We start from the raw sequence: 16,877 nt of genomic DNA on the forward strand, positions 1-16,877 counted from the left end.
GTTCTTCACCATGAGAGTGGTGAAACCCTGGAATGTGCTGTCCAGGGAGGTGGTCGAGGCCCCGTCCCTGGGGGTGTTTAAGAGCAGGCTGGATGAGGCTCTGGCCAGCCTGATGTAGTGTGGGGTGTCCCTGCCCGTGGCAGGGGGGTTGGAACTAGATGATCCTTGTGGTCCCTTCCAACCCTGAATGAAACTATGAAACTATGAATGACATCCCCTGCCTGGACATGTGAACCAGTCACCCATCCTGCCTTCATTTTTACTTTATATGTGCATTTGTAATGTTTAAGGAGATGACATTGGTCATTTTGCCACTATGAAAGAAAGCCTAGGTTAGATATTCAGAGAAGGGTTTAATAAGTCCCATTAAAGGTACAGTGATTATTCTAATAAATCATCTACTACACAACGTGTGCTGATAATGTCATTTGTATTGAAGGAACTCCAAGTACGTCTATCAATAAAATACTGTGCAATTGCCAAAGCAGCCAAAGATGTTGAAATCTACATTCTATGGCAGCGGCAATAATTTCAGAGCCATATGCCAAAAGATTAATCACAGTTCACTGGGTATTTTGATAGTAACACAGGAAAGTAGCTTGTCCTAGACAAACTGTATGATCCATTAAAAATGTCAGCAGGTCCCCCAGAAGCATTAACTTCTAGTAGTAGGAATACTACTACAGTGCTTGTATATGCAAACTAACTGCAAAGATATAGGTTACCCATCTAAAGGACAGAAGATCAAAAGAGCCTAAATTCTTCCCTATGAGAAACTTGTTCACATTATGCATGTCTAAAGGAAACACAAATTGCTGCATGTTTAGACAGAGAGCAGAGCTGCATCTCTACCTGATCACATTTTGGGGAGAGAGGAAAAAAAGCAGAGTCCCAGCAGGTCTTCTATTTACTGCATACACTGGTCAGGCTTATAAAAATCAGCACCTACTGGAGGTTCATACAATTGTGTCTGTGTAGGTGATGCCTGACAGGAGTCAGTCTGCTACAAAAGTTTAATACAATCACAAATCTAACTGCCTTTATTTCCCCACAGAACAAAAGCTAGTAACTTACCAAGAAGTAGGAAAGCAGCATCCATAAAGCCCTAAGTACTTAGTCGTCAAATGCACACATTGTTTCTATTTTAGTTTTATGTCGTTTGCAATATGATGAAATTCCAAAATACTTCTCTGACTGAAGTCCACAGTAATTGCTCCAAACGGTTCTCAGGCTTACAAGACAATTATGCACAAATACCGATCACACTACTTGCAAACATGGATCAATAGAGAATTCTTCACCAGTTCTCAAACTGCCCTGCAAATGTTTCTTACTCCAAAAGTAAACTAGTACCAAGTCAGTCTGTCCTGAAAAATCCACAGAAAGAGATTCTTTGAAAGCCAGAGGTGCTGCCCAGTCTTCAGGACTAAAAATTATTAGCATCTTGCCTGAAACTTATTAAGGATCTAAACCTGGCAAATTTGAAGCAGTTGTTTACAGAAGTGTTGAGACCTCTTCATGCACCATCCTGTATAATCCACTACTACCAAGATACCTGAAAGGGAAAGTCTCTTGGTGCATTTTCAAACTATCTTTCTGCAAGCTACAAAGATATACCCTGTCATTTCCCTAGTACTTTAGATAACCACAACAAGAAAAAGAAGTTGACTTTAAATTTAAAAGCAATTAAATAGTTTTATTTACAATACTAGTAATACTTCAAGTACTAAAAGCTTTGTAATTTAGAGCAGCAAAAGTAGAATCAGAATTATCTGGGTTGGAAAAGACCTCTAATATAATCAAGTCCAAACATGAAACCAAAACCATCATGGCCATTAAACCATGTCCCCAAGTGCCACATCAACACATTCCTTGAACACATCCCAGGATGGTGACTCCACTTCCCTGACCACTCCTGAAAGAAAAAGCCTTTCCTAATGTCCAACCTAAACCTCCCCTGTCACAATTTCAGGCCATTTCCTCTCATCCTACCACTCAACACTAGGAAGAAGAGACCAACCCCCACCTCATTCTAACCTTCTCACAGGGAGTTGTAGAGAGCCAGAAGGTCTCCCCTCAGCCTCCTTCCCTCCAGGCTGAACAAACCCAGTTCCCTCAGCTGCTCTTCACTGGACCTGTCCTCTAGGCCCTTGACCAGCTTTGTCCTGCTTTCTTGTTAAACACCGAGGTCCCTGCTGAAGGCTACAGACCAACTACACCTGGGCAAATAGAAATACTGGAACCAAATCCAACAGGCTTTAGCTTGGTAACAGCCTCACTGGAACAGTGGTTAGAACAGAAACAGCCTATTCCAGACAAATACATCCAAATCCATATGCACATTGTTCTCTCAAAAGCTCATTATATTTTTAAACAGAAAATTAACATAAAAAAGCTCTCTACAGCACATAAATGGATTTCAGCAAAACTCATTCATACATAGCTTTATTATTATACTTTCAAAATAGCTAACTAAATTCATCACTCAATGGTAAGTATCACTATTCATCTCATTTGAGAATTCAGGTAAGTGTTCCAGTGATTCCAGTGATTCAGTCAGCCCTACCATCACTACTACATTCTTATTGTGATGGTACTAATACAGTTTGTAGCAATTCAGAATATGCATTTAAAATCTCAAAGTCCTTCAATTAAATATTGAAGAGTTTTTCAAAGCCATCTGAAACTGAAGCCATGAACACAAATGTAATTCTGCATCATTTAGTAAAAGAACTGAGGTACTTACCCAATGTCTCAGACTCAAAACTGGTGGAAATTTGCAAAATAAAACACTCAGTCAAAAGTTTTTCAGAATGATGCATTGTAAGAATAGTTCTTTTTTTCTTGAACAGTTCTGTTCAAAATTTGAATATTGAGAGGTGTCATGTAATTTCCTAACAACTGCTTAACTAATGGAGCAAGTATTTTCCGTGAAGCCATCAAAACAGAACACAAAACCAGCTAACAGACAACCAAAAAGCGTAAAAAACTTTTTTCTACCCATGACTGGTGTAAGACCCTATGATAGTCAGGAGACAAAAAATAAACACTATATAATTGTGTTAATAATTTACCTATCTGTAAACAAGAAATCATGCTTATTCAGGGTTAGATGAGGTCTGCCATGTTTCTCTAGTAAAATATTAATTACTGATAAAGGATACTATTTTCAAACAAATATTCATTCCCTAATCAACAGCATATTGTCAATCTAATTAGTGTTTTTTCTGAAATTGTCTTGGTTCCTACAAACTTTATATGTAGCCCTAAACATTGATTCACTGTCTGTACTAAAAATACTCTCTGTAATACTGCTTTAAACATGCAATGCACACTAAGATAAAGTATTGTAAAGAATTACCAGTAACTACTGTTGCGAGTAACCTCAAGCTTTACTGCAAGGAGAATAGGTAAGATAGGGAAAAGAAACCCACAACCCAAACATGAACTTCAGTTTCTCCATATATGCTTCCCCCATTTATGTGACAGTGCTACAGAAGTGTTGTAAAATCACAACTAGAAAAAAACAATTATTGCTTCTCAATACCTCATGAATTACAAAAAATTAAATGGTTTCAGTGGTTTATCATTTAAGACTGACACCATCTTACCAGGACATACACTACAAAGAGAAACACAAACATCTTCACTTGAAGTTTTTACTCTTTCTGTTCAGAAATCATTGAAAGTGTATTGGCCATTTCTGGCCCTTGACTCAACTTCCTGATTTGGCCAGCAGCTCAAAGGATGTTAATCCGAGGGTAAAAGAAAGGAAGTGGTAAAACAATATGCTCCCAGCCCTGGCCTCTGCATACTCACCGAGAGTAGATTTTGAACCCACTACAGAAGACGAGATATGGCACAGAAAAAGTATAGGGTTGGGTTTTCCTTTATATTTAAAACAACGCAAAACAAAAAAATGGAGAAGAAAATTGCTCAACAGAAGAAACAAATTTGTGCCTTCAAGCATCTTCCTCCTCTTGCCATGGATACTCTCTCAGAGTTACAATTCATCTGTGCTTACCGGCTAACCACATCTTCATTCTTCTTGTCATGAGTGGTGTGACCTGCAGCCAGACAACCTTTCTGTTCCTTATGCACAGCTGGAGCACATGCAGAGCCACCAAAGCTGAGAAAGGCTTCAAGACATGCTGACAGTATCTGTGTCAACATAAATGCTACAGTAAGAAGTCTGAAAAGTAACACGTGTTCCTACAAAAAAAAACCAAAAAACCTGAAAGGAACTGGCATATACTTCAGGAGACTGCTGTTACAACAGTGATTCCAGAAAGAGAGGGCTTTACTAGAGAATTTGCTTCTCAGAACATAAGAATGATAGACACTTAGCCAAACAAAAAAAACCACCAACCTTACCAGAAGTTTTAGAACACTACATATCAGAAGGACAGAGCTATTGGAGCGAGTCCAGAGCAGAACCACAAAGATGATCTAAGGGCTAGAGCAGCTCTCCTATGAGAATAGGTTGAGGGTGCTGGGCTTGTTCAGCCTAGAGAAGAGAAGACTCCAGGGGAACTTACAGCTGCCTTCTAATACCTAAAGGGATCCCACAAAAAGGCTGGAGAGGAATTTTTCATAAGGGTGTCTAGCAGTAGGACAAGTGGAAATGGTTTAAAGCTGAGGAAGAGTAGGGTTAGACTGGATCTTAGGAAAAAGTTCTCCAGTATGAGGGTGGTGGGTCCCTGGAATACGTTGCCCAGGGACGCTGTGGATGCCTCCTCTCTGGGGGTATTCAAGGCCAGGTTGGATGAGGCCTTGAGCATCTGAGTCTAGTTGTGGGGCATCCCTGCCCACAGCAGGGAGGTTGGAGTAAATGATCTCTAAGGTCCCTTCCAACCTAAGCCATTCTAGGATTCTATGAAATACATTAAAAAAAAAAAAAAAAAACCAGATTCTCTTCCAGCTAGCCTCCTCATGCAGGTTAAATGCCTGAAGCTGGTATACTGTTCCTAAATTTCTTTCCTATGTTCAGTTTTCTCTGTAGAAGACAAACTTAAAGTGTATTAAATGTACTACATCAAATTATTGCTAGAGCAGCTTAAGCCATGTATGAAAGCAGCTTGATCGTGATAAATGTCTGATTATGCTGCTATGACAAAGACCAAAAAAAAACCAAACCAAACCAAACAAAAAACCCAAACACCTAACCCACAAAAAAAACCCCAACCAACAAACCACAACCATTTCCTCCAAGCATTTGATTTGGTCTGTTTCAGTGTAACTGAAGACCTGCAATATCTCATCAGCAAAGGAAGTTTCTGTTAATGGTAGCTAACTACCAATATCTGATTTCAAAATTTTTTTTCAAATGTTCAGCTTTGAGAGCACAGAATGACAGAATGAAATCAAAACATAATAAAACAGAAGTGATCAGTGCTCTCCAAGTACATGTACATACAATTCCTAACAAGACCCAATTCTCACATATATCCCAGGAGGTTTGTGCAAACCCCAAGATAGAATATTTGTATGTAATGGTGGAGGCAACATGACTGTGTGTAGTACACCCCAGGAGACAGAGCTTACAGATCCAACTAAAAGTGAGGTGGTTTTAAGTTAAAGGAACAAAAGAGGGAGGTAGTAGCACTGTCCCTTTCATCATCAGTGAGAGTTTGGTTAAACTCAGTATGAAACCACATTCATAACAGACTGAGCAGAAAGGATGTTTTGGTTTTGGGGTTTGGTTTGGTTTTTAAGCTGTTTGTGAAAGAGAAGCTCTTTTGAAAATTTCTACCATAGCAATACTGAGTCCCAAATCTGGAATGCAGAGGTGAGCTGGTTGGTTTCTTTCAGGCTCTTAAAAAAAAAAAAATAATATAAAGATGACATAAAGGAAACAACCTGCTCCCAACCAGCGACGCAAGAAACACATTTAACCCATAAGGTGAAGAAACCATGATTTTTTCAATTCATTTTCCTTGTTATCACAAATAACAACACCCTTTTCCATACCAGAAGGGCTCAGAGGACTAAAAAGTCCTCCTGTGTGTTGGCTCCCCTGTCCATGCTTTCAATTCTCTTTTTGAATATAGCAACACATGATACCCCACCATCATTTATTCCGCTTATTCAAAATTGTGAAAGATCATACCCTAGGATAAGAAATGAAGATAACAGTTTCATGAGCGCCAGTTCTGGAGCAGACCAAGAAGCTAAGATACCGTGCTCCAATCATGACATGACAAATATGCTCTGTGGAGTCACTCTGTAGAAAGGGAAGTCTTAGAAAAATAGTTGCCTTGTTTTTAACCAAATAACCAAAATTCAGGTTAGGCGCAAGTATAGGCCTTCCCGGTGCCACAAGAAAAAGCTTCCTTCAGGTTCTAAGTACTTCAGAAAAACCCACAGTGTTTGGCCCCAACTGCAACACTTGGACTTCATCTAGACACTAATTTCACCTGAAGTTCCTGTCTCAGCTGTAGAACAGACTCTATTCACGCAAAGCCATATGTATCCAAGCAGTAATATGTGAACTACAGAAAAACTTTTGCAGAGAAGGTGCTTCACATTTTGGGTGGGTTCTCCACACCGCCATGTATTTGAGGCAGATATTGCAACTTCATACAGCGTATCATGGAATTCACAGTAAAACCTGAGTAATACTGGAATTCTGGGAAAGGAGAAGAAACTCATCAAATTCTAATTATGCCTTCTGTAACTCATCTTACTCAAGTCAGCATGAAGAGAGCAGTGCTTCAGTATTGCACAGCTGAGAAGTCATTAATGCACAGAAGCAGCAGTGGAGATTTTAACAGTGGGTGGTTTTCGAAATGAGCTGCCAAGTGGATTTGACAGGTGTAAAGCCCAGCTGCTCCTCCCACCATCACAATAGAAATACCAAGCAGTTGCTTTGAGGGAAGTCTTTCGGCAGTTTTTCTCATTCTTGATGACCACCATTCAGATGGAGGACAAGTACCAAGCTGACATCCTTCCCTCGCTGTACAGCCTCTCATCAGGCACAGGTCAAGAGATTTTTATTTATTTATTTTTAATATATACCGAGAAATTATTAAGTGTGTGTGTCTGTCTCTACCTGCACACACATCTATAAATACATACCCACAGCTATAAAATGTAGAAATCGTAACTTATATAAACAGCAACAAGGTAGACTGAGAGTAACCAGACTAATGGGAGGTACACAAAAAGGCATTTCAGGCATTCAGCCATTCTTCCAAAGTCCAAGCTCTGGAAGCTGAATTTCCAAAACACTGTGCTGCAATAACTAACTGCATCCACGTGTCTGTATTCTGTTCCCACTATCTCCAAAGTTGAGCTGATTCTTCTGGTTCATCGAAGTTCAGATGATCTACAGACCTACAAAGTTACTTGTTCTCTTGAGCACAAATGGAAAACTTGTTCTCACAAATGCTATGAAAAAAAAATTACAAAATCAGAGACTTGAGATTTAACAGTCAATTCCAGAGGACCTAGTAAATCTCTCAGCTTTTACACCTACTGAAGCTGTGGAGTATGTCAACACTGAAGCCAGAAGTGTGAATGCAGTTCAAATACATCTGCACTAACTTTGATCTAGTTGAACAGTATAATCATGTACTTGGGTCAGCAGAGGTTTCATCACCAGTTTCATACAAGCAGTTAAGCCTCCACTAAGCTCCCTGAAACTGTGGCTACTCTGCTTCAACTACCTAGCTTGAATATGGAACCTTGAGATGGTTTATGCTTATCTTTTCCAGAAACAGACTCAAATTATTACCAGCATTTAATTGCTACCTGCATTTTGAAAATGTGTGAGTGAGAGAGGCACACATGGTTGGGAATACTGTCTCTGGCTGCAGCCAAAGGACACCATACAATATCTAGTTACCGAACTTGTATAATCCTTGGCAGACATGAAGTGCTTTACCAGCATGGGGAAAAAACAAAAAAACAACCACACACCACAAAACAACACCCAAAAAACCAACAACCACCAAGTACAGAAATGTCCAGGACTGTTGAGACATTCTGAAGCAGCTCTCTCAGCTTTGTCCAAGCCAATATCACCCAAATGACTTGTGCTTAACGTTGCTTTAAGGCTCAAGTCTAGAAAATACTCTTTGAAATTCTAACACTCCTGCATATGAATTTAATATTAAAAGCAATTTTTAGCATAGCACTTAATTACAAATAAAAGATATTGTATATTCTATATAGAAGCTTCCTTTTACAAAACTAAATCCTTCCAAATGAAAAGGGTGCTTACAAGTGCACATTTAACGACAAAAAAAAAAGTAAGAACTCCCCCAGATTAAGTATGAGCTCGCCACTAGCCAATATCTCAAGACAAAAATCTTTGGAACAAACAATGCAGTAGTGTAAAGTGCACAGAAAGATTCAGGGCCAGATGCAAGTCAGCATTGCACTCCATCACTCATTTCAAGAGAGGAAAGCCACAGGACAACACCCATATTTCACAACAGAGCATCTCGGGAGGCGGATTTCAGTTCACTGCTGTTCATTTGGGGCATGTCCTGGGGATGCAATGGCCTCTGCTTAGAAGGCTGCATGGAGAGCTGTGGGTCCCAGTAAGCAGTAGTTTAAAACAAGCAAGTGCCAAAGTACACAGGCAGAATGTGGTACTGCTTGAGACATTTATGTTCTGTGGGAATATTACAGTAACATACTCTCCAGCAAAGGGATCTTTGAACCACCTCCAAGTGCTGTTTCTGCATGTTACTGACTTTAACAATGCAGCAAAAATCAGGTCATTTATGCTCTGCTGAGTCAGTTACTTAAATTTTCTCTTGCCCAAGCTCTGAAGTCTTTTCCAAGCAGCGGACAGTTTCCAGGCTTTTTCTGCTCTGCTGTATATATCTCACCTTTACCCCAGATTAGCAAGGTATACAAGCACTAGAATTCTGATGCTGGGAATGGAAAAGCTGCAGAAAAAAAAAAAATCACTATTAGTTTCTGAATGTTTTCCCTGGAAGGTACAGCATTTCCTCCTCTCAAATTAGAAATATCCTTAAAGTTTCTACTTATTTTTAGGACTCAGGAGACTGAGTCTTCTCTCTGCCTTGCTTTCCACATACACAGTAATCCTTTGTGAACCTATTTCTTTTCACCACTGGAGCATTTTGAATGTCTAGTGGGGATTTAATCACAGTATCTGGCAGCATATACCTCTATTTTTTATTGTGTAGAGGGAAAAGAGCAGGTTTAAATTGAATAACTGGACATAGACAAAGAACATTAGCAGTATCTATAGAAACTTCTGGCTTCAAAGGTGACCATTCTCATCCATGGGACCAATATGTAGAATCAAAACTTACTCAAAGGATTAATATTTGACCATCAGGACATTGAAGAAAAATCCTTAGGACAGTGATAAAGTGGTGGCACATCATAACAGGGACGTATTCTACTTTCCATCAATGTGCCAAAACAAAGAATTTGATCTATCTCAAGAATCTCTGGATGCTCTCTATAGATTCTCATTCAATCTGTATGCTTGCTTTAATCTTGACACAAACACCAATAAATTATCACCCAACAGAGTCATGCCAGCTGAAGCAGAATGCAGTAAAGCAAAAAGGATTCTGCAATTGACAGGTGGGACAGCATGGGGGGGAGGAAAGGCTATGTAAGGTCAGAGGACAAGTCTATCCTCCATCTGTCCAGGAACACTTCTTGGTGGTAAGGTTTATGAGACAAGTACTCTCATGTGCAGCCAGCACATGAATATATGGCTCATTCACATCTGACCGGAACAAACGCATCCCCTACTACCCGGATCAAGGCTCATCTCATTCTTCTACAAGATGACCTCCTCGTTAGCATGATGGTCAGACTGATGGACCATAGTCCCACAGGTGCTACTGGCACTGTCCACTGTAAATCAGCTCCAAATTATCACAGTAGAAAAGACTTAGTCATTGTCAATGAAGAGCCAGTCTCTGCCCCTGATTTTGTTATAAGCCTGGCTAGAGCTCTACACTCTAGCAGAGCACTGGACAGAGTCCCAGGAAAGATTATTCTCAATCCACTGGTTTAGCAATGACTTCACTTGTTCCAAGAAAAAGAGACAGGCAAACAGACACACATGGGATTGTTTTTTCTAACTGTGAGATTGAGTTGTTCCTGTAGCTACTCTACCTTAGGAGACAAGCATATTCAGGATCTCTTCATGAAACATTTCATTTTTTTTATATGTATTCACACACACAGTCACACTCTTGAGAAATCTGCAATTGGCGAAGAACCAGTTCTTGATGTATACCAGCACCAACAAAAGGGAGTGATACAGTAATTGTAGACCTCTGCATTAGGTGAGACCACCATGAGACAAATCTGTTGGTTTGGCAAGGCAAGTACTGTAGAGCTAGCAAAGAATTGTCTCCATATACAAACCAACACAGAATTAGAGTGGATTCTTCTTGTTTATTATATATTAATTCATAAGCAACACTTTTTAATTTATAACAGGCAAAAGGTAGTTTACAAAACAAACCACACTCAGCAGAAGACAAAATCCCTAACTCTGCCTGCACATAATCTTCCCAGGTACCCAGTTCTGCCCTGCCAGCTCAACATACCATTCTCCAGTCCTGTTTTGCATCGTATTAGACTGAATCAAACTGTTCCCTTCTTTGACATCTACCATGCACAAAACTGCCCATTTCATCCAAAAGCAAAAGACCAAAATAAGCTAATACTTTTCCTTACGTTCTAGAATAGTCCTTTCCTTTCTTCTTGCAAGTGCATGTCCCTCACATGCACTGCCATTCAGTGTATTCCCTTTTCTTTATCTCCACTTGCAATCTTTTCTTTCCAGCACCTTGTACTCTCCTTGATCCTTCTCTCCAAAGTACAAACTTGCTATTATCTATCCATCCTAAACTCCTTTAATCTTAATTGCATTTTCAATTTCCCTTCTTACCTTATTTTCTTTCCAAGATGAAGAATGCCCCTAAACATGCCTTTCTTAAATGTCTGTCTTCCATTTCTATCTGTAGACCTTCAACAACAGATTTTAATTTTCAGCACATTATTGAAGACTCCAAAACCCTCTTTCCAAACACTCATTTCTGAGCCTTAAATATATCAAGGTGATGTTGTTAGTGAGCTGCTAAGTGCCTACCATGGTGCCACTCCTAGTTAGTCTAACACCTTAAACTTTTCTTCCACATTATTCTATTGTTCTCTAAAACGTCCCAGGTGGCTTCTGTCCTTAAACCTTCCTATTTCTCCCTCTATACTTTATTTCTAGATATTTTAGTATGCAATTAGAGAGATGATCATCACATTCAAACTGACAGTTTACAGTTGCTTTCTGTTCTGTCCACATAAAAACTTGTCTCCAAGTGGTCACCTTGCACACTTTGACCTTCTTTCTTGGCTGCTGTGGGGATGTAATCATAATCCTAAGATTTCAGACCGAACTGTATCACAGGCATGACTTTATCACTCACCTCTAATGTTCTAGTACCCAAACTATTTGTACATAAGGGAGATTACTCCACTTTAACTGTTCTTATCCAGATCAAAGATTTTTATCCATCATCTCAATTGCTTCAAAATTGTTTCCCAAGGAACTAAAACAAAGATAACTTGGTCTCATTTTTAAGTACAGATAAATCTCCTAGCCCATCACACTTTGTTTTGCATCTCTGTGACACACCCACTTCCCCACCTTGTTAACAAAACTAAGCTGATGCCTTCAATTTCAACATCTTATCTAGACCACTGGTAGAAAGAGACACCACTCTCTTCCACTACCTACATTAAACTCTATTTTCATTTTTTTCTACCCCTTTAGCCAAGAAGTTTTCATTTGTATTGATATCTGTAAAGCAGCTCCATCACTTGATGTAAATAACAAGTGTTGTTTAACAAACATTCTCTTCTTCACTCTCTAGGCTACACTTATTCTGTCATTACTTGTCACCATTGCCCCTTCTTTAGGCTTCTTGAAAGTCTTTTCTTCTATACTTGTAAATACTCTACATGCCCGGTGACTCCCAATTAATGACTCCGAATTATACCAGCCAGTTATGACAGCCAAGCAGTTCTCCACTCTTTCCCAGAAAAGCATCACACAAGAAGGAAAAGCATTTGACTACGGCATGAAGGAGCTGAAGCACTACATTTCATCTCTTTTTCACAGATTTGCGCAGTAGCCCAGAACCAGGTGCCTAGTCATGGTCAACAGAGTGACCTGGACAGGATGATGCATGTTGATGCCACTAAGATTTCAGGCTCATTTACAGCCAATTTTTCCACTTCAGCATAAATAAGGCAGGAACTCAACTAAAAGATAATCTTACCATGAAACAAACCAACCAACATTCATAGGGGTCATCCACTACACCAGACTGTTCAGATAGTCTGGCAGTTTGAGCACTCTCCCTGTTCCTCAAGGCTTGGCATGCTCAGTGCAGCTACTGATAGAGAGCAGAACTTTGGGAGGTCTCTATGGAAGGAATCTGCTCTAACTAGAGTTAATACCTTGTATCCACACTTTCTAATATGTTGTGAGGTTTTTTTGAATGGATGACTAACAGAGTATGACTCGGAAAACAATTACTAGAACATCTGTAGGCAAGCCAAGTATAAACATGGAGAACTTGTTATCTTTAACATCTGGAAACTGTGACCTGACAAGCTATTTGAGCCCCAAACTGGACTATGTGATCTCAGGTTTTTTAACTGTAAAAGCAGGAGACAGATCTTTTGCAAACATTCCTTCTCAGGAACAAACATTAAACCAAGAATTTGAAAATTGTGAAGGTAGAGATGGAAGCAGAAAAAGTTTCTGTCTTCTGCTGGACCAGTACAAGTTTGAAAAAGAGAGAAAGACACAACTACAGTATTTTCACACATTAGCAAACAAGATACACCTTTAACCTTCAGACGAGATCGGCAACCAGACTAGGACACTTCCTAGAAATACACTCCTCCTAAACCTAGGATTCATAGAATGCACCGGGTTGAAAAGGGAAGGCTCTCTATCCCAGGGGTCAAGATTAAAAGCATGTAAAACAGCAGAATATAAGTGACAACATTCTAAGTCACTAATACATTTTAAAATAATCATCTCCATCAAGGACAGATAGGTGGCTTCAAAGAGCAAATTACATGATTCCCTAAAACTAGAAGTTATTGCTCAAGGATCTACTAACACCAAACAGAAAATTTGCCTGTCCAAGCAGATACACCAAACAGGCTGTACATCCAGAATGTTAGCTTCTTTTTCTCAAGCACATTCACACAAACACACAAGGTGGGTCAAGCAGGAACATTAAATGAAAAGGAGGCAAGTTCATCCTAAACCATCTCCGCATCTCTTCCACCACCAAGCTTTCTTGAACATCCTGCTTCATGACCTTCAACTCAGGTCTGGGGGGAGTGGGGAAGGGGGAGAAAGAAAATAAACCAGACAACATTAAAAATACAATATACCATAATCTAAATTTATTACAACTACAGCTTTCTAAAAACTCAATACTGCAGTTACAGATATAGAGCTTAAGACATTCCTTCATTTGGACAAATTTGTTGGAGCTCCCTTTCACTTGCCAGTTTGTGAAGAAATCTTGCCCAACTCTCTACAAAGCAAAACCATCCAACACAGCAAGTTCCTGAAATCTTCTATCTGAAGATGCAGACAGCAATACTAAGTATTTTGGAGATAAATACAATGCATGTTTGTTGCTTATTAAATTATCTCATCAGATCCTTAGTATTCATCATGTCTATCTGAAGGCATGTCAAAAACAGACAGAACCTCCCAGCAGTTCTCCTTGCCGCTTTCATGTTTGGGCATCAATCCAGAAAGGAGAGTCACACATCTCAAACAAGTCAAGCAATTACCACTTATTATATTATTCTCTGCTCACTTTCCTCATCTTTCTGAACTGTGACCAGAATTCTAGATACACCCAAATGCCACAAAAGGTATTACAAGCTTCAGGGTTTATTTTTCACCTTAGTTTCAATCCTCTGCAGAGCAGTAAGATGTGTTGCCAGTAAGTTTATAAGTTTTAACTATATGAAGTCCCATTACTCCAGCTATGTCTCTCAGAAACTAGTTTTGCAGTGCTCTAAGTTGATTCAAAAAGAAAAATGAGTCACTAATATCACACCACTCCCACCCTTTCAACATAAACATAGTCTATTTGTGTTTTCTTACCCTCCTCCCCCCTTCCATGCTCACCATTTACCACCAACACTTAAGTAACTTAGACAATTTCCTATGGAGGACAAAATTAAAAAGATTAAAAGAGTTTAGTAAATGCAATTGCTCAAGTATCTTACCAATGCAGGCCACTGAATTTGTTTGATCTTTGATCCCTGAGTCTGGCTTGGGTCCTTTCTTTTCGCCCAGACCAGCTGGTACTCCACCAAGAAGGCTGCAAAATCTTCATAAACTTTAACCCATTCTCGCTTTTCCCATTCAAGGTCATCAAATTCCACATACACCTGGAGAAATTTAAGAACAGGAGAGGACACTCATTATTACACATACACAGCATGGCTGCATCTACACACGTTTAAAAGCATGTTTAAACATTTGACGTCAGGAGCATCCTGTTATGGTAATGAAATGAATCAGTTCCTGCACCACAACATAACTTTTTCTTGGCAGTGCAATTGTGCTGAGTAGAGAAGCATTACATTTGCTGAAGTAGTACCATTACCACTGGGTATCTTATTTCATGAATGGAAAGTCTAACAGCAAGTTTTCACTACTATCTTTAAAGCAATGCATACAACTATTTACATATCAGAAAGTTTTAAGAACACTTCTCATTTGCAGTTCAAATACTTGTCATGTAATACAAATGAAGAAACGCTGTTAAAAAAAACAACCAACCAACCCCCACACCAAACAGAACAAGAAAGGACATCCTGAGCCTGCAGATCCTGCTACTACAAGCAAGCCCAAGACAGTGCCCAACAGAAGCAGCTCTGTTTCTTGTTGTTTCTGTCCTGGAATCACCTTCCTTTGTATGAAAAACAAAACAAACAAGCACAAAAAAAAAAAAAGCCACAAACACACCTTTTTTATTTCCAGGTACATTAATTTTGAGGGAGTTTGCAAGTATTTGATCTTGTGCCATCCCTATCCTGTAGGTTGTACAACTCTTCAACACATTCTTTGACAACAACCATATCCTCCCTGAGATGCATTCACAAAGTTAAATATGCCAAATCTTTTGTCTTCTCTTGTAGAATGAAAGGGTAACTCAGCCTGGAAGCTATCCAAAGCTATCTGTATTAGTGAACAGAAACACTTAAAATAAACATTACATTTAAAAAATATTTTATATTAAAAAAAAGCCAACAACATAATCAATTTCTTTTTGAAATTGAGGGAATTCATAAAGAAAACCAGCTTGCTTTAAAAAACAGAAGCCACTGCTTGTCATACAAACTGCTACCTTCCTAGATCTCAGCCACACCCAAGGCAACTTCTGAAACTGGAGTTTCTTCCTTTATCTGATTCTGAGAAATTAAATCACTGTCACAGAAATATTCTTGTCTTTTTAACTTTGGTTAATTTTAGGCCTACAACATACTTCCTCGTCTAGACTTCGTCTCACACTTTCCAAACGTGTACTACACTGTGCTCCTTCTCCCTTTGGTGTACACAACTTAAATTTGCACCAAGACTCTTCTCATTACTCTATCAAAATTCATCTTCCCAGTTTCTCCCCCCCATTGATACTCTCTCTTTTTAACTCATATTCTACCCATTCTGTTCCTACATGCCTCTTCCCTTTCCCTTCCCTCTTTGAAGCATCAGATTAACTACTGCAGTTACTTTCTTCTATGACAGCCCATGATTGCATCTCCACTTAAAATTTGTCCAAATAAGGAAAGCAGTTTATCCATTTATTTCACTGTCTCTCCATGTCTCACAACCTCTACAAACCACTTGCTGCTCCATCCACAGATATTGCCCATAGTGTACCTGACCCCTTCACCAAATACTGACACGCAATCATCACTGCCATTGTGCACACTCACTGTCACCAATCCAATATCCACAGTTAAATGAATTCTTCATCTCTTATCTCACATCTAATCTTACTATTCATTTTCTTTCTCACCTGATCTTAATCACTGGGTCAAGGTAAAGTGTGCACAGGGCCTCTAATGCAGCTCCTTCTTCACTTCCCAAGGGCAGACCTTTGTGAATTGAAACTATCAGGAAACTCTTGCAGTCTTTGCAGTGGCATTAGAATCTGCCCCTAAGGAACAGTTTGTCTATAAAATGATCCCCTCACCTCAACTGTTCATTATTACAGATACCACCTGTTATTCTAAAAAAGAAGGTTGAAAACTGCAGGAATGCCTCAAAACTAAAACTGTGGACTGATACCTTTCATTAAAAGGCACTTTTCAGTAACTTTATATCATAAATTTATTTTAAAATAAATAAAGTTGAAGAATAATAATTTCTCAAGCCAAACAGTTAACAGTAAGCATATAAATGCTTTGAAGCACTGACAGGAAAGCACATTGCAAGCCAGCAGCACTATCTTCTATTTGTAGCTACTCTGAATCAAATGACAAAATTTAAAGACAGCCTTCAGTGACAGCCCAGTCAAAAGTTCCTTCTCTAAAATCACTTTCCATCTGACCCCTCCTCCCAATAACTCCACTGAATCATTCTGGATTGGTCTAATAATTTTATTTTGTTACCTGGAAAGACATTTTCCTTGTGTAGTCCACAGGAGAATGTAAGAAGTTAAGCATCATACTACAAATTTTTAAAAAATATAAAAAATTAAACAGCAGGCAAGGGGGAATTGGGTGAACAAATGTTTCTGAACAACATAGATAAGTCTAAACCAGAGTTAGCAGTTTAGAAACCACCACACTAAAACATACTGTATCTTCTGGCCACT

General features: G+C 39.1%; 1 protein-coding gene across 2 annotated transcripts in view; it reads right to left on the reverse strand.

Annotated features, from left to right (window-relative positions):
• JMJD1C (jumonji domain containing 1C) overlaps window positions 1-16,877 on the reverse strand; it is a 174,048-nt gene that overhangs the window by 102,444 nt on the left and 54,727 nt on the right. For both annotated transcript variants that reach the window (XM_068140113.1, XM_068140114.1), the window contains exon 2: window positions 14,278-14,442. In XM_068140113.1, coding sequence (XP_067996214.1) covers window positions 14,278-14,442 — 165 coding nt within the window. The remainder of the gene's footprint in view (window positions 1-14,277; window positions 14,443-16,877) is intronic.

Source organism: Melanerpes formicivorus, unplaced genomic scaffold (assembly GCF_026170545.1).
Source record: "Melanerpes formicivorus ecotype bairdi unplaced genomic scaffold, bMelFor1.0.p_v2 SCAF_6, whole genome shotgun sequence".
Lineage (NCBI taxonomy): Eukaryota > Metazoa > Chordata > Aves > Piciformes > Picidae > Melanerpes > Melanerpes formicivorus.